The 18,021-nt window shown below is 47.1% G+C and overlaps 1 protein-coding gene across 19 annotated transcripts in view; it reads right to left on the reverse strand.

Moving 5' to 3' along the window:
• Positions 1–18,021, reverse strand: part of MYOCD (myocardin) — a 224,249-nt gene that overhangs the window by 16,053 nt on the left and 190,175 nt on the right. For 7 of the 19 annotated variants that reach the window (XM_085240359.1, XM_085240358.1, XM_085240357.1 and 4 more), the window contains 3 exons: positions 10,475–10,540; positions 5,854–5,909; positions 1,701–1,776 (listed from right to left, as the gene is read on the reverse strand). The exons of 1 other annotated variant lie outside the window; for it this stretch is intronic. In XM_085240359.1, coding sequence (XP_085096485.1) covers positions 1,701–1,776; positions 5,854–5,909; positions 10,475–10,540 — 198 coding nt within the window. The remainder of the gene's footprint in view (positions 1–1,700; positions 1,777–5,853; positions 5,910–10,474; positions 10,541–18,021) is intronic. 11 more of the 19 variants (XM_031556285.2, XM_010721193.4, XM_085240362.1 and 8 more) reach the window with 3 other exon arrangements.

Genomic DNA, 18,021 nt, shown 5'->3' on the forward strand with positions numbered 1-18,021 from the left:
TGCTCTGTCTCCTCTCATAGCATCAGCTTGGATAGAGAAGGAGCAAGACCCTAAACGAGATTGCATCTAGACCACTGGGGGTCAAAACCTTGGGGGTCAAAAAAAAGAAGGGTTGCACCTAAGCTGTGCTGCCTTCAAAGGCTGGACGCTGTTATGGAAGAGATATTGTGCTCAACACAAGCTTGATACCAGGGAATAATGCTCTGCAGGAAGTCAGGAGAGCTGATGTAAGGTCATTGTTGGCCTCAGACTAGATTGTGTGGAAACCTCATGAGGTCCCTGAGGTGAGCAGTAACAGAAGGTGTGTCTGGAAGACATTTAGATGATGGCACATTTCCCAGCTGCCCCATTTCAATCACCTCTATGTCCAGTTAGGAACCTGCTGGGCAGATAAGCCCATGATACTCCAGGGCACACCCCCATGAGTGAGTAGAGGCCTCAACCCAGAAGTGTGTGTGGGGCAGCACAGCCAGGTGCTCCATGCACAACTAGGCAGGCTCTGCACCTCCCCTGTGTCTGGCCAGCCCTGTCAGTGCTCAGCGACTGCAGCTCCACATCTCTTCTACTGCCCTCAGCCTCAATTCCAGTCTGTACTTGCTTAACCTAAGGGAAAGACTCTTCCACCTGTTAAATGGGAAATGATGCTGGCTTATTTTAGGGATGGAGAGACACAGGTAGAGGATGGCAGTGGCATGAATCTATCAGACTCCTGGCTTAGACCTCCAGCACGCCAGAGGAAAAAGAAATATGGACTTTATCCAGAGAGTGAGCAGGAGCCAGCATTTACAGTCACCAGAAAGTAATCTGCTTTTCCTTGGGGACTGACAGGGGGACTGACAGGGTTTGAGGAGGGAGACTGCACAATCCTCCCTGTCTCAAAGGAGCTCCTTATCTCTGGAGATAATGGGGGACACTGCAGAGATCTGCTGCCTGTGATGGGATGCAGCAGAGCACTGCCAGCTCCCTGGCTGCAAAAAGACATCAGGCTGGAGAAGGGGAAAATGCACATACTTAGAGCAGAGCTCAACCTTTTCATATAGCAATGCACAGGGTTATTATTTCCATCAGCTTTCATTTTGTTTCGTTCAACATAACCATAAGAATTATGGCAAAAAAATAAAAAACATGTCCAGCTTTGGGAAGATATGAGAACCACCTGCTAAAAGGCTTTCACCACAAGTGCCCAAGGTTTGTACTTCATGAGGATCAGAATCATGGAATCATAGAATGGCCTGGGTTGAAAAGGACCACAATCATCGGATCGAGTTCCAACCCCCTGCTATGTGCAGGTCACCAACCAGCAGCCCAGGCTGCCCAGAGCCACATCCAGCCTGGCTGTGAATGCCTCCAGGGATGGGGCATCCACAGCCTCCTTGGGCAACCTGTTCCAGAAGTGCAGGACCTCTGCACTTCTAACAGTGTTCTCTTTCATAGTTGTTTTCTACCCTACAATCTTCTAGACCATCTCACGCTGGTCCCTGCCAGAGATGGAACAAAGGTTAGAAGGCCTTGGGTCTCCTGTCAGGGGAAAAGTGTGTCTTCCACCCAAAGACTGGATCTGGACTGGCTACTACAGCATGTCCCCTTTGACAGTGGCTCTCATGAGCATCTGGAGCAAAGTAAATAGTAATGAGAGTCCTGAAAGGAACTCAGGTGGGGCAGGAGAGATAAGTATGTGGGAGAATCCCAGGCAGTCTTACCTTGTAAAATGTGCATATTGACCAGGTCTGATCGCTCAGGCCTGCTTCTGATCTTGTGCTTGAGATAATCTTCAGTCTGCAGAACACAAATGCAGAGAGTATTACCTGACTAGAGCATCAATAAGGTACAGAGAGCAGGTGCCCCTGTGCTGTCCCATGTGTTTTTGGATTCATTACAGTTTAGGTTGAGTGAGCTCCCAAGTGGCATTTTTTTTCACCTGGACACTGGCTGATTCTTGAACAGAAGTTCTTCAGAAAGAGAACAACATGCACGGAGCTACTGAATGTTCACTATCCTCACAACTAGACTGTGTCCTGGCCAATTATCCTTGGGCTTCTAATCCCTCAAATCTTATGAGAGCTTATGGGAAGGATGGACCTGTTTACTGGGAGGGACAGATCTGCTGGCTCAGCAACCCGCATCATCTTTGAGAGCTGCACTGCAGCAGTGCCATGGTGTAGTATTAGCAATTACTTCCGTGGGAAGCCTGTCACTCTGCAATGACATACAAGACCGAGCAAGTCATGAGGATACCCAGACACTCACCCCAGGTCAACCACAAGACTTAGCCTTCCTGCAGCTACGTGCTCTGCAGTTCCTCATCCCATCTACCCCATCTGTAGTGTGGGTTTGGAAAAAAACACTTTGCAGATCACTGCAGCTGAGCTTGTGATGAGCTTGTACCCAATTCTTCATGGTTTTAGGAACAGAAAGGCACACAGAGGTACAAAAACACCTTCCTCTGGGCCAAGGAAGTCAGACTGCGGTAGTTGACCTCAAGTTTATAGATGCAAGCTTACCACCTGGTGAAGAAGAGCTAAAGAATAACTTAGATTAATTATCAGCTATTTGCTTAGTTGAGGTGCTAGAAGAAATAGTATAAAAATATACATTTTTTAAAAGGTTTAAACTCTTCAGGATAAATATAAAATAACACAAGCAGCTAGACAAAATCAGAAAACCTGTGGTAAAAGATATACAGGTTGAAGTAATAGCAACAATCTCTGGTTCTCCAGGAAGCTGGACCAGGGAGAGCACAATTTACTGCTTTAAAAGAGATGGAGAGAAGAAACCTGGAAATTACGACTCCAATCAGAGAGATACTGGAACAAGCAATCAAACAATCTATATAAAGGGAGTTTGAAGATAGCAAGGAAGTGAGTAACGGCCAGGATGGATTCTTCAAGAACAAATGATACCACAGCAACTATTTTCCTTTTATGGAGGGATGACAGATTTCTGTTACAGGAATAAACAAAGTGTGTCACGTAGTTTGACTCTACGCATGTTTTGACATTATCTCATTTTCTCATATTCAAACCAGAGAGTTTGATCTGGATAAGACAAGCATAAGAAAGGAGCATAACAGTGGGTCACCAAAGGAATTAGGAATGGTTCACAGCGTAAACACAAGAATATATCAAATCATGTTCTGCAGCAATTCTTCCTACTATTCAATTTTTTCATTAATGCCTTGGATGATAGAAGACATACTGCTTAACTCTGATTCATTCAAGACTAACAGATTGCAATAGAAAATAATTTGGAGTAATTGAAGAAATCATCTGAAATACGTTGGATACAGTTAAAGAAGGAGAATTGGAAATGACTACAGTCAGGTCACAGTTAGCCACAGTTGAGGCAGCTGCACAAACACTGGAAGGAATGAAGATTAATCCACCAGAGAAGTTTCTGCAGTGCTCGGTGGACAGTGACCTTAGATAGAAATTGGACTGGCAGGCAGCTTTCTAGGGAATGCCACGAGGAATGTCACATGGACACAAGGAATAGCAAGGCCCTGCTCTGGGACCTGCGTTCAAAGAACATGTGGGAAGGGCCTGGTGGGCAGCAGCAGAAATCAATGAGTCAGAAATGGGATCAATGAGGAGAGGCTGAAAGGAAAGGAGACTGATCAGCTCAGAGATGTGTCTGCTGTAGGGAAACAGGGTGCAAAATAATTTTAAAACGTGCTGCACAAAAAGAAATAAATGGTTCTGCTTGCCCATGCTTGTAGAAGGATAAGTAATGGGCTTAAGCTGCAACTGAAAAGCTTGGGCTGGGAATCAGGGAAGACTTGGTAACAGCACAGGTTAGGGTGCAATGGAGAGGGTTGCTGAGGGGGTGGATGGGATGGCTGTTGGCTGCTGCACATCTGTCAGGAATGACCTAGCTGGGGCTGTGCTGTTGTGAGGCAGAGGCTGGGTGTAAGCTGAGCCAGACGGCCTCTGTCCTCCAGCCCAGCAATCTACCATAGGACATCGACTTCAAAGTCTGCTGCCCTGGCCTAACGCCAGCCTCGTCCATAGCCAGTGACATGTTTAAACAAATAATAGACATTTTATTTACTGAAGCCTTTGCAATTCCTTACCCTTCCCCCATAATTTTTCCCCAGCTTATTTTCACCATCACAATCCCTTGCTTGGACCACCTGTAGGTCTGCCTGGATTCTGTGCCAGCTTAGAGCTGGATGATGCCTGCATTTGGGTGCAGTTACATTCACCCAACTCACTTCTCGCTGTCAGATCAAGGCCTCACTTGAGCTAAATCTGAATTACTGTCCTATAGACGTGACACCATCATGTTGACTCCTGCATTGTCACCATGCTAACCTGACCTTCTGCTGTGATTACAGTTCCATTTGACCTTTTACTGTCTATGAGCTGTATTTGTGTCACTGGAGTGCAAACAGTGGAGAAAGACCTCAGATGTGTTTTTTCTTTTTAGCATTGGATGAAGCAGAAGAGCTTTCAAAACACATGAAAACCATTATTGTTATCTGCTTTCTGTTTGCAGAACATCAGTTTGAAGGAATATCAGCTAAACAACAAATGCTATTGAATAATTATCTGGAAACAGCTGCTGCTCCTTTCCTGTCAGGGCTATAAGCAGGGCATCCTTGCAAAGGAATATATTTTTGTTCTAGGCTGTGTTCATCAGTGTGTTCATTAGCATGATCTAAAAATGTGTGCAGTTTGGGATACACTAGACCATCCTTCCCTTTCCCCCAGGCAACCAGCCAGTGGAAGCCTTTGAAGAGCAGGACAAAGAGATACAAATGTATACGAAACTGTAAAATATATGACACTTCAGGGATACTTTGGATTGCTTGAAATTTCGTAAGCATGCTAATTTTTCAGAGTCAGACTGCGTTTCTTATGCTAGCCATTTATTACAGCTGGAGTCTCAGGGCAAGTGATTTGGAGTGTGTTTAAGTTCAGGAGAGCACTTCTCCATATTTCACAGCCATACTTTCTTGCAAAGGCCCTTTTCCATGTGACTGTAGGCACATTTTGCAGACTAACAGAAGAAGCTCTTGCATTCAAGAGAAACCTGTGTGACTGTTCCCTTTGTGTGTGGACATCTCTCTAGCTTGGTCAGAGCTGCATGCTGGGTACTATAGAAAGTGTTTGGTGTGATTTTCCAAAATGTGAGCACATCACAGAGTTTAAATGTGCTCTGGAAATGGCTGCTTATCTTGTCCCTGCCTTCAGCAATATTTTGGGAAGCCTGAGTGCAGATAGGCAATGGGGTGAGTGGGAGACTGGCTCACTTAGCTCCTGGGATATTGCAGTGGACCAGCAGTACAGCTGACCAAAGGCCCAGCTCCTCTCTGATGGCAAGTATGAGTCTCCTGGGGACTTCCTCCAGGTGACATCTCACATTCCTCCTGCACACTTGCTAAATACTTAGCCTCTCATCTGTCCTGTTTGATGCTGACTGTTCTCTATGCCCTGACTTTTGCTGGAGTGGAGAGCAGTCAGCACAGCATGAAGTGGGCTGTGGATATGGCCCTGCAAGAAAAACAGAGGCTTGAAGTAGTTGGACGTTTATGTAGTTGGAGGTTTACTGGAAGGCTGAACCCTGCCTTAGGCTCTTGTAAAACCCAGGGACTGTTTTAAAACCCCCAAGCTCAGGGGACAGATGACCCCTCTGCAGTTTTAAACCTCCTGCCTGGAGAAGGGTGCTCCTAGACACATGAACCCTGGCTTGACCCCAGCGTGTCTGAAGCAAGGGAAATGCCCTGACCCTCATCTGTGGCCAGAGGGCATTGGTAGAGGAAGGCAGATGAGGTGGTGAAAGGTGCTTTCAAACTCCACAACTCATGCAAAGCGAGCCCATGTGTTCACTCATTGGGATGGCAGTAGGAATTACCTTGGCTCGCTCCAGACTTTTTCGTTGTTCATGGAATGCGGATGGGCTTTTCAGTGCTGCAACAGGAAAGAGAGAGGAGCAGTCAGCACAGGAGTGGAAGCAAGCAGCCACCAGGATATTCAGCAACAGCATTTTAATGAGTGCTATAAAAATAGCAACACAAACTAGCTGCTCTCTTTATTGCACTGACTAAAAATAACTCAGGAAAGCTCTGGGAAATCCCATGCTCTCCTCTAGGCCACAGCAAGAGAGCAGGGGATGGGGAGCACAGGGAGTGCAGGAGGGACATGGGCAGGGAGATGTGCAGGCTTTGGGATGTGCTGCTTAGGGGGATGTGCTGGAGAGCAAGTGCTGCTCTTCCTAGAGCTCTTCCTGGAGCTCTTCCTGGAGCTCTTCCTGGAGCTCTTGCACGTAACGGGACTGAGGGGGCACCACAGCCCTGGCAAACTGATCTAGGGAGAGCATCAGGCTGAGGGGACCTCACCTGCAAGTAACACCTGTAGGTGACTGAGGCCAGCAGAAAAAAGGAAAAGACCTGCCTGGCCACTTGGGGCCATGGGGTTACAGCCTCCAGCAAGGGTGCTGCAACCAGGACCCTGGAGCTGCTTTCCTTTGTCCCTCTTCCATCATTGACTAGCCCTCCATCTTCTGTTGGCTCCTTCTCTATGGACACTGACCTGCCCTCTGCCCAGAAGCACTGGTGTGACATGGTGCTTCCTTGGGCAGCTGTCTGGCCAGGACCAGACAGATCTTAGCATCTACTGGCACTAAGGATTAACCCAGAGAGGGTCCCAAAAGGAAGGCAAATGATCCCTGGGTCTTGGACCAGTGAGAGCAGTCTGTGCTGAGTTAAGGAGGACTCTGCACACTTCCTTGTTTAGCCTGATTCTGTAGAAACTGAAGAGAAATTTGTGTGGTGAAGGGGTTAATATTTCTCAGTCCCTGCAGAAATTCTTCTCTGTCTGTGTAAGCAAGCAAAATGAACTGTTCCCATTGGGATGGGGAAGGGGAAGGTGCCCTGACCCACAAAGACAGCCTGCTACAACTCTTTGTTTGACAACACTTAATTCCCTTTCCATCTTGTGAGTGGGATACAACGAGGACAGAAGTTATTTTTCATACAGGACATGATGTCCTGCATCAGTCTAGAAAAGGACGATGAAAAGAATGAGGGAAGCTGGAAAATGATTGGGGCCTGAATTGGCTTTTGGTAGGCAAACACCCCTAACCTCCAGGGAACCACAGGAAAACACAGAGGGCACATTCCTGCTTCTCATGTTTGGAAAGCGACATACAGACAAGCCAGCATTACTGTGCCATGCTCCAGTGAGCAGCCATGAGGACTGGTGACAGCTAGTTTAACCAGAAGCAAAATAAAATGGTGCATACAAGAAAATGAAGGTAGCAAGAGAAATGACTTTTACAGCTCCATTCACTTTGAAGTCCTGACACTGGGAGCTTGCTATGGGCACTGACCAGTCAAACACCATACTATTCATGAGGAAAATGTTGCGGAATTTAGCCATTTACCAAGATTTTTGGAGGAATTATGTGGATGCTGCAGCTTGTGTTAGTCTGAAAAAACAAATAAATACATTGCTAACACTGGTTATTCAGACACCTTGTCAGGCAATGGCCTGGCAGCTTGAAATGGCTGAGGTCTGGAGGCAACAGGGCAGAGCTGCTGTGTTTGGTGTTGATAATCTTAGGACTATTGACTTTAAGGCTCAAGTCAGAGGATAAGGTGGTGGCTGCATACAGCAGAAGGGTCCTTACTTCAAGCACAGCTATTTCTGCATCCCATCACACCAGGGAGAAATTTTCCTTGAGGAATCCTTGATGCTGCAAACTGCCACTCCTTCCCTTTGGGCACATCTGGTTGGGGTATGGGGCAGTCCCTGTGTTGGGATGCGGGAAGGTTTCATCCCCACTTGTCCCTGCAGCCCTCTCTTCTGCAGAAGGGTGCTCCTGAATTAAAAGATTTTGCCTGGGCAGTTTCAATTCCACTAAGACACTAAAATGGCATGAGTTCAGCAATCCAGTGCTGCATAAGCTAAGAACTTCCCACTCAGTGAGCCTGAAGAACAGGACAGGTTCTGCTCTCACCTATACACATATATGCATCAGGAGTGTGGTCTTGTCTCAGTAAATGTAGATTTTCTCTTGCTTTCAGATGCTTCTTCCCCCCACACTCACAGGACTGAAGGGACTCAGAGGCTGTCCTTGCTTACCAGTCAGTGCCTGTCATTATTTGTGGAGTTTTTTATGTTAGAGTTGATTGTTCTGCCTGCCAGTTGTTCAGTATACAACCTGAAAACTTCTGACCATCTGAATCCACTTTTGAGCCTGGTCCAGAAGAGCAGCACTACTGCCTTTTGCCCCTGAGCAGCCTCCTTTCGGCAGTTTCCTGCCTTCTCCAGTGATGGGACCATCTGAAGCTTTCACATTTCTTAGACGATCATCCAAAGAAATAGAGCTAAGGTATTGATGGCATTAATCTTGCCCAATCAAACCAGACACAGAATGGGCTTTAGTTAGGTAAGGACACCCATCTAACTGCATTTTGCTCAGGTACCACCATTACTTCACTCTGAGCTGCTCTCTTTAGTACCAAAAATGAGTCAGCTTTCTCAGTTCCTCTGAAGTTTCACTCTTACTGTGCTTGTAATCCACACTGCTGAACAGCTCAGCAGGTTCTGTGGATGGTCATCAGCAAGGGTTTCAGCAAGCCCTCAAGGCTTTTATCCAATGCTAATCTCTTAGTCTGTCGTTTCACCTCTTTTTGTGGTTTCTATATAAAATGAATCAGTTAAAAAAACAAAGTTCAGCATCAGCTGAAAATGTGACAGTTTTTGAAAAAACTTGACCTGCAACATAGAATCAAGCACATGTTCCAAGCTTGGTACCAAACCTGACTCAACACGGAGATCAGCAATGACCCTCTGTTCTCTTTCCAGATGAGCTATTCTCAACCACAGTGACTCACAACCATCTGTATTCATTTCTTGCTGCTCACCTGCAATGCATATGAACCAATATCCCAGCCTGGTGCGCCTCTTACGGCACATCTCATCTGCAGGTCTTCAGAGCTGACAGGACATGGGAAGTTTAATCAAAGACTTTTTCATAAGGACTGACTGCACGTGCCCAGACCACAGGGAAGCTGGCTGGGATTCCCACTTGTTTAACACCAGCATCTTACACTTCCTCCTGAGATTAAATTCAGCAGTTGGATTCTGCATGTCTGCTTTTACAGTGGAAAAGTGCCTCTTCTTTTAATATTTTTAGGGACTGAGCTGTGCTCATGTTTCCCAAAATGGTCTCCTTGAACAGAAACCAGACTGTAAAATGTCAGCCTAGAAGCTGGAAGGGTAGAGAAGCTGTAAGTAACTGCCCCATGTGCTCAGCCCTGCAGCATCAGGTACATAAAGTGCTAGGCTGGCATTGCAGCTGCATACATGTGCAGAGAGGTAACCTGCACACTGTCTGAGTGTGACCTCTTGTGCAGAATGAAATAAGCAGGTTCAGAGACTCTGGACATACTTCTGGCCACTGACTGTATTGCCAGTACTTGAAATTTTATCACAAATGCCACAACATTTTGCTCAAATCTCCAACTCCTAGAGTCCCACAATTAAAATGCTTGTCTGCTGGTGGCAGGCAGCACAGAATGTGAATGCCTATAAACAGGAAAAATGAGAAGAGCTTTAATTTATAATTCCTAAAACCTTGACAGATGTGATTTTTATCATTTTGCTCAAGTTTTTTTAATGCTTGATGCTGGCAACAGTGTAATGAGAAGGCATCTGTTGCCAGCTCCCTCAACAGGAGCTTTTAGGAAGGCAGCTGCATGAGAGAGGGGCAGCAGAGGGATGAGCAGGGTGCTGCAGGCAGTGCTAGAGCCATGATCCTAGTGAGCTCTTGTTCTGCTGGTTCAACAAAAGCTGCATCACAGTCTTTGAGGTTAGCCAGAAGAGACAAATGTGGCACAGCTTCTGGAAAGCTGTGATCTTAGCAGAGACCCCCATGATGAGATGGAGAGCTACCAGGGATTGTCCTTCACCTGGACCCCAGATCATCACAGATTCATGCACATGGAGCCTGAGCTTTTCTTCAGTAGGGCTACAGGTTTCACGATGGTTTCTACAGATGCTACAGGTTTCTGCTTGTGCAGAATGGGATTTTCATTTACACACATCTTGAAGTCTAGCATCCCTCTCCAACTTTTCCCTACACTGTGGGTCTGACCCTTCCACAGAAGCTCCTGACTTCTGCAGGAGGATGTGAGATGCTCTGCCCTTGGAAAGTGCTTTGCTTTGCCACAGTGACCTCTGGGACAGGGCACTATGCAGCTCAGTTTTTGGATGCTGTAAGCTAAGCAGCAATCCTAAATTCAGTTTGAATAGCAGCGCTGTATCTTGCATAGCAAATGCTGAGCACCACTGTACAGCACCCTGTATTGCTACAGGGTTGGAAATAAAGCCCAGCTCAGCAGCAATCTGCTCAGAGCACTGGGGATCTGAGCAGACAGCTGGTGCCACACAGCATCTCAGCAGTACCCAGGAGGAACACTGAACCCCAGATCCATGAGTGGGTGAAAAAGGCAGAAAATGGTACTCACGTGGCATGATGCCTTGGTCTGCCAGCTGCTCACGGGTCCTTCTCTGCTGAAGCCGTAGCTGCAAAACTGCGAGAGACAGGGTGTCAGGAAGAGACACAGGATTTTCCTAAGGTACCAGTATGTCTGTCAGGGATGATGTGCCAGGGGCCTGTGTGGCACTGAGACCAAGCACTGATCCCTTATGCTGTGGGGCCAGACTTGGTGCAGCCAAAAAGCAGTGCCAGGGAGGGGCTTCACAGTCTGCACCAACTCAGCCCTTTACACACAGATGGATCCGGTACAAGCAGCGCCCTCAACACTGATCTCTGCCTGATGACTTCAGCTCAAAGAGAGTCTGTACGTGGGTAGAAGGTGCTGGCAGGGAAGAAGATGGGGTTTGAAAGTCCATCACTACCTCCTCTGTATTACAGTGTGAATATCTGTGATTGAGTACATGAGATTTGGTGTGGAAGCCAGATCAGCTGCCATAACTACTCAAAACTGTTAAACTTCTGCTTAATACAGAAATTCATAGCTTCTTAGAAGGGGTAGATGCCATCTCTGCTGTTTGTGACCATGGCACACCATGGATGTAACATAAATTTTAATTGCCTGCTAAGAGCAGAAAGGATGGAGCTGAGAGTAGGGAGAACACCTGTAATTTACACTGCACCACAGCTGCCACCTATAGGAGCACAATGGGAGCCTTAAGCCAGCAGATTATGGTTTCCAGGAGGTTTTTAAGTCTATAGATACTGCATGTTCTTCAGCACTATAATAAGTCACTTCTCCAGGACCCTTCGGTTAACTACCCTTAGGCTGAATCCTTGCTACCAGAAGCTTTGATCCAAGTGTCACTGGCTCTGCTATGCTAGGGCTCTTCTTTCACAGCCTAAGGACCTCTCCTGATACCTTTACAACCAGGAGATTCTCTCCTGTCCCAGCACTGACAATGAGTAAAGCTTTCCAGCTTCATCACCCTCCTAGAAGCATGACAGCAGTGCAGGGCCCCACTCTGCATGCAAATATGTTTACTGGGCTGAGGGGGAGTAGAAAATCTGGTGAGGAGAGATCAGTGACATCTCTGCATGAGCCTAGTACTGTTCAAAGCATCTTTTTGGATAGATGGGAATGAACCACTGATTGAGGTCACTAAGTGGCTTAGAGGCATGACCTCAGCTGTAGAGCATTGAGGAGGCATTTAATGAAGAAGAGATTCCCTGAAGTATTGCTCAGTATTTACTGCATGCAAATACTGCTCAGCACAGTGCAGCCCGCCTTGCGCAAGGCTATGGACCTCTTTGTGGCCCAGGCCTGCAAAAGTTAGATCATCCATTGCTTAGGGAACCCCACTGGTGCTTTAAGATAATAGTCTACACCTTTGTTTTTGTAAAACTGTTGCCAAGAAGATTGACACACGTTTATCCATCTCCTCTCCTATAAGGCAAAACATGAAACTCCCATCTTTCCCGTCAGAAACTCAGTACAGCTTGCAGATGGGCACCAACAATCACAATATAACTGCATGTTTATCTCCTGCCTACCGGCTTAGCACCAGAGAGAAGCCTTAGCTGCCCTGAGAGAGTTAGTATTGGAAGGGGAAGAGAGGAAAGAACAGGTTTTTTTGTCCTCATGAGCAACCTGCAGAGTTCTGCCAACAGCTCGTGTTTACAACACGGCTTCCCTGGGCTGTGGGATGGAGCTGAATAGCAATCCCCTCCAGAGCAGTTCCCAAACTACAAGGCTCCCTGAAATGCCATTGCATGTCACTTTTCCACATCACTTTTCCATGTCCCCTATACAAACCGTGTCTCACAATCACAGCAAGTGTTTAGTGAAGGCCTCACAGGAGATGACTGCCTGCCAAATTCCAGCTTTTTAGGACACCAAAGATGGACTCTCGCTGTGAGGGAGAAGTGTAGCCTTTAATACCTGTTAAAGGCTGCACATACACAGTTCTCCTTATGCCAGGGTGAAGCTGGTGGTTAGAAGATGCTGGCAAACCTTGCTGCTGGGGAAGTCTGAACCCTCCCACTGCCCCACGGTACACACCCAGCCAGTGCTGGTGCCTTGCTGCAGCCATGCTCAGCGCTGAACTTACAGAGTTGCTGGCCCATTCTTAAATCACAGGCAAAGTAGGAAAAGTTCATCCAGCTTTGTCTATTCAGGGCAAGCTAACAGATAATGTGAAGATGAGCATGTACAAATGCCAACCATTTCCAGCCCAGGTTCAATGAATGAAGTAGTCATTTCATACACTGAATGTTAATTCAGATATGGATCTCCTTAGTAGGATATACACCTTGACTCTAAGATGATGACATCTTAAGATATCATCTCCAAATCCTGATCCAAATCATCTGAAGAAGCATAGTCATAGCCAGTGTCAGGGTAGTAACACTGAACACCTCTGCGGGAAGAGGAAAAGCAGCCACTACCTCCAGCAGCCTCCAATTGAGAACTGTAGCTTGTGGTTTTAGCCTTGCATATTTCTCTTGCGATTAACAATGCTTAAAAGCCAGACTGGAAGAGCCTCTGGAACCATCCTACCAATCTCCCCTTAGCTGCTTCATCAAGAGGATGTGAAATTCACTGAAGCTGTGTTTGACCCCAGCCACATTCCAGTGCTCTTCCTTTGCTATGTCTGGAGGCATGAGCTCTGAGTGCAGCCTGTGACTCACTTTGAGGTTGCTGTCACCTTCCAGATAAGGGAATGATTTTTTACTCTGAACATTCATATTTTTCAAGATTGCTTTCAGCAATCCTGCTTGCTCCTATGGCACCCCATGATGAGAAATCCCCCTATACAATGCAAGGCAGGTCAGAACTAAAGCAGTTCTTTTACACAATCCTTTTGTGTTAGAAATATCCTTCTCTTCTGTACTAGATCAAAGTCCCACTTAGTGACACAGCTTCTAGAAGCATTCTCTGCAGAGGGCTTATGTCATTGGTGCTGAGAAGCTCTCTAGGCATCAGTCATGGCTGGCTCTGCTGACCCCACTTTGATCACTGCCTGTGACTTGCTAGCAATAGTCACCCTCCTCCCCAGGAGGCGACCTCGGAGTTTTAGGAAGCAAAAAGAACAGCTTGGACCTTGCCTGAACTGCAGATGCACTGTAAAAGCCCTGTTCAAACCACCCTTCCCAGGAGCAGGCAGAGCTGGCCTAAGCCTGCAGCTGTTGGGGCCTTCCTGCCCATAGCTCAGTGACTCCTGCATGCCTTGGCACAGGATTCATCTGATTGCACAGCTGTGAAGGTTAATGTATGTTAGCTCAGCAGCCAGTCAGGATGGAACGAACCAGGGACCTCATCACCTGCATCAGAACATCCCTCATGCAAAAGCATGCAGAGCACCCTGGCAGGAGGCACACGGAGGCCTCTGTAGTGGGCTCATGGCTCACAGAGAGGAAGACACGGCTGGCTATTGTTAAATCACAGCCAGCAGTAGGCAAGGAGTCCAGAGGTCCCTTCCTACCAACACTTTTGCGGCTGTCAGAGCTGGTTCCCTGGAAATCCTGAGGCTGCACAAGGCTTGCTTGGGGCTCAGGTCAGCCTCACAGCTGCCCAGGTGGGGCTGCAGAGCTGCCACTTCATCTTGATGTCTGTCTATGCACCTGGCTCCACCTCTGGCAGACCCTCCCAGCTCCTGCACAAGCCATAAGCTGGCTTCCTGACTGGGCTGCACCAGCACCTTAGCTCTCTTTAGAAGCTGCATTCACAACCAGTGCAATTGCTGTGCTCTCACCCTCCTTTGACACAGTGTTGCTAGCAAAGGGGACAGCTGGGCAGTTGCCTGCTGCTTCCTGCATCACCTGGGGCTGCTGGGCCAGTTCAGCTCATCTGCATGGCTGAGACATGAACTAGTAGTTTGACCAGCAGCTGAAGCTGGCAGATACCAATAAAAGCAAGAACAAAGACATGTCACCTCTGCTGACCAACCCAGCAGCTCGTTCCTGTCCTTCCTGACCCCTGGCTGGGATTTTAGGAGCATGAGTGCAGCTGAGTGGAGTGCAGGACGAGGACTGCTCTGCGGGGACACCAGGGAGGTGGCAGTGGGCTGGGAATGGGCTGATGGGGAGGAGACACTCCTGTTTTCAGCAGCAGCAGCAGCAGCAGCAGCTTAGCTGCATGTCAAACAACAGCTGAGCAAACATGAAACACCAGGCCCTGCCATGCTGGCTGTACACAGATGAATGTGGAGTCACCAGCACTCTCAGCTGGGTAATCAGCCAGGGCCTGGGCTGACACCACAAGCAGAGTAAAAAAGTGATCCTTCAGAGCAGCTTAGGGCCTGCTGCCCTGAGTTTCTCCATGGATCTTGGACTCCCTGCTCCACTGGTAGCCAGGACTCAGTGAATTTTTTTTTTTTTTTTTCTTCTGTAGCATCACATCTCCAGGCCTCTGACACAACCTGTGTGAGATCCATGTATGCAGAGAAGTTGGCAGACACAGCCCTGGTGAAGAGGCAGGACAGCAGCTGTGGTCAGTCACTCCCACCCAGGAGCTGCCTTGCAGCCAGCTTTGCCTCTACATGTGATGCTCAGTGCTTTGGGAGTGGATGTGTTTCCTCAAGTTTCTGTACTACCTGGGAGGCCAAACATCACCACAATAAAATCTCAGCTATATCAATGAGAACAGCATCTCAAAACCCATATCCAGGCCCACAAGTGCCTTGGAAGAGTCTAAAGACCACATCTGGGTGACAAGGAGCACAGACCCACTACTGTCAGGAGTCACCAGAAAGGTACAGGTGACCACTAAAGAACAACCAGCTGTGAGGGCTGTGTTCATCACAACACACGACCCAACCCCTGCCTGCTCCTGAGAACATGCTGTCACCAGTCTTCCTTGGAACAATCCTTTCAGCCTCCCGGTGAGCAGCCTTTTTATCCCCCTCCTCAAGCACAGTGAGGTATGGCTCAATCTCTGCTGTAACACATCCCTAACTGACAGAGAAACAGATGTTTGACAGCTAAAACACCAAGGTACAAGATGCTGGAACGATAATGGAAAGCCAAAACTCTCATATATCAAGTCATTGTTATACAAAAACTTTATGAAATCACAAAACTGTTATCAGTTACAGATAGGCCATGGTCTGAACATAGGCACTGCTTGTGACCTGAACAAATGCCTGATTGGAAAGGAAATATGTGCACACACATTTTCTTTGAAAAATGAAGATTCCATCCCCATGTCCAGTCTACCATCCTACCAAGACCTTCTGTCTTCTGCCATTAACAACCTGCAGATTTCAGTCCAAATCTCTCTCTTCACCACTGGCAGACAAAATAATTTCATCTCCCATCTTGACAAACTTACCTCAAACCTGGTGTGTAAGCTCTAATTCTTTCGTCTACACAGGTAAGCAAGTCTTCTTTGAACATTCACATCCGTGTGTCCACAACCAGGCATGGATATTGACCCCTTGTCACGCCACATGGAGACATGTTTACAATGTTAAACTTCCACTTTTCACCAATTATCTGGACTGCCACTGTTGTTATACAGATGTTGGCCATCTAAACTCTCTTTCCTTATCACTGGACAGCAAAGGTCAGAGGTAAGGTTAATTCTGCACTTGCCAGTTTTGTTTGCTCTGTCTGATGATGACACTTCTCTGCAGCTGGAGCACAATTGGTTTGTATTCAAAGCAGAAGATCACATAAATAATTGTCTGTGGGAAGAGTTAAATACGTTTCTGGAACAGCCCTTCAATGTTCTGGTTGATTTAATGCAATCGCATTGACAACTGGAGCACATGTGATAGCATGGCAGGCTTGAAGAATCATAATTCCAGCAAAATTTGTCAGGATGACCTCAGATCAGTATATTTATCTTTGGCAAAAATAGACAAAATAAACACGCACACAAATCCTGGAGGAAGGGGAGAGCAAACCTGAGGGCCTGCCACATGTGGGTGGTTGGATCTGACTGCTCTGGAGCAGCTCCTGGTGCTCTGCACGGCGGGAGCTGCATCTCTTCGCATAGCACAGCTATGCTGGTCCTTCTCTACAGACCACTGGGAAGACAAGAGCAAGAGGAAACACTGTGGGAGTGAAGGAGGATTATGGGGCACTGTGTGGAAAAGCCACCAACTCCAGCAGCCCGGCCTTCCCTGAGCAAACTCTTCTGTGCTGCTCTTGCTGCCGGGTGGAAGCAAGACACCCACAAAGCACTCCAGGAAGGACACCCACATGCCACCATCTTCTCACTGCCACCTCCATGCCCAGCTATCTGCCTGCTGTGTGCCACAGATATCAAGGAGATTCTGGGATGAAGAAACAGCAAGTATGTCATGTATTTTTTGCACTCTTTAGCACACAAATGACTCTTTCTGCTGTTCAGTGTATGCAAACCAGAGTTGCATCACAACAAAAATGCAGTTATTAAGATTTACCCCAGCCCTTAATGACATTAGCCTGGGATCCTTCAAGAGAGATTCTGACTTATCATGAGTCACAGAGCACAACTAATCTTGCCAATGCCCGGGGGGCTAGCAGAGCCTCACACCTGCCTGTGCAAGACCACTGCCAAAGCAAGGATGCATCACGGAGCTCTGCATCCCCCTGGCTGGTTCCTCACTTCCTGCTGTCACTGCTGGGGTACGCAGCTACCAAGGCTGCACATGGAGCAGGGGCAGCAGAGAAAAATGTCTCTGAGAGACTTTTCATGTAAAAAAGATTTCACTGCTTCAACCACGTTATGCTAGCTTTTTTTCCACTGTCCTCCATGTTACTGAAATCCAAAGAAGGCGGCAGCATTACTGATCTATTGGTACTCCTGTGGCCGCGCAGTGGAAACAGCAAAGGGCAGTTGTGCACTGGGGATCTTGGCAAGCCTGACTTGACCATAACAAATAGGCAGAGAAATCTCGTCGAATGGGAATCCTGTCTTTCACCAGGCAATAGTGAGGAGTGGCAGCTGTGGGAATCAGTCATGCACCAAAGAATGCCCCACAAATTGACTGCCCCAGAAATGCTGGAAGGCACAAGAATTTATGGGCGCAGTGACCCACAAAGTTTACTTTTACTGAAGAATCATTTGAAAAGTATGTTTAAAGATCCCACTGTTGGTTCCATAATAAAGCCAGCGTACAAATAAAGCAGAAATGAGCCTCAAAAACAATACTGGTTCATTTGCAAAGAATGCAGGGACACACATTGCAGCCCATCCTGCTTGCTTCAGAAAGGTGGCAGTGTTGCTTTGTAGTTGCTGGAGGAATTGTTACAGACAGATTTTTTTTTCAAATGAACAGCAACGCACCATAATATACCAACAAAATCTAAGGAATGACTTAATCTAATGAAATGTAAGATCAGAGTGATATGGAAACCACACCAAAGCCCTGGACCCAAGTTTTGTATAATTCAGCCAAACTCAGACACTTGTGTTTGCACACACACTCTTAGGTTTTCAACCAACTGCCAACTTTGCATTTGCTGAGAAAACAAAGTTTAAGTTGACCACCCAGCTATCTAAGAGATCCTGATAACACCACTCATGTCTACCATCAGTGTCATAAATCTCCAATCTCATTATCTGCAATGCACAAGGAGACACACACA

Source organism: Meleagris gallopavo, chromosome 20 (assembly GCF_905368555.1).
Source record: "Meleagris gallopavo chromosome 20, MGAL_WU_HG_1.1, whole genome shotgun sequence".
Classification (NCBI taxonomy): domain Eukaryota; kingdom Metazoa; phylum Chordata; class Aves; order Galliformes; family Phasianidae; genus Meleagris; species Meleagris gallopavo.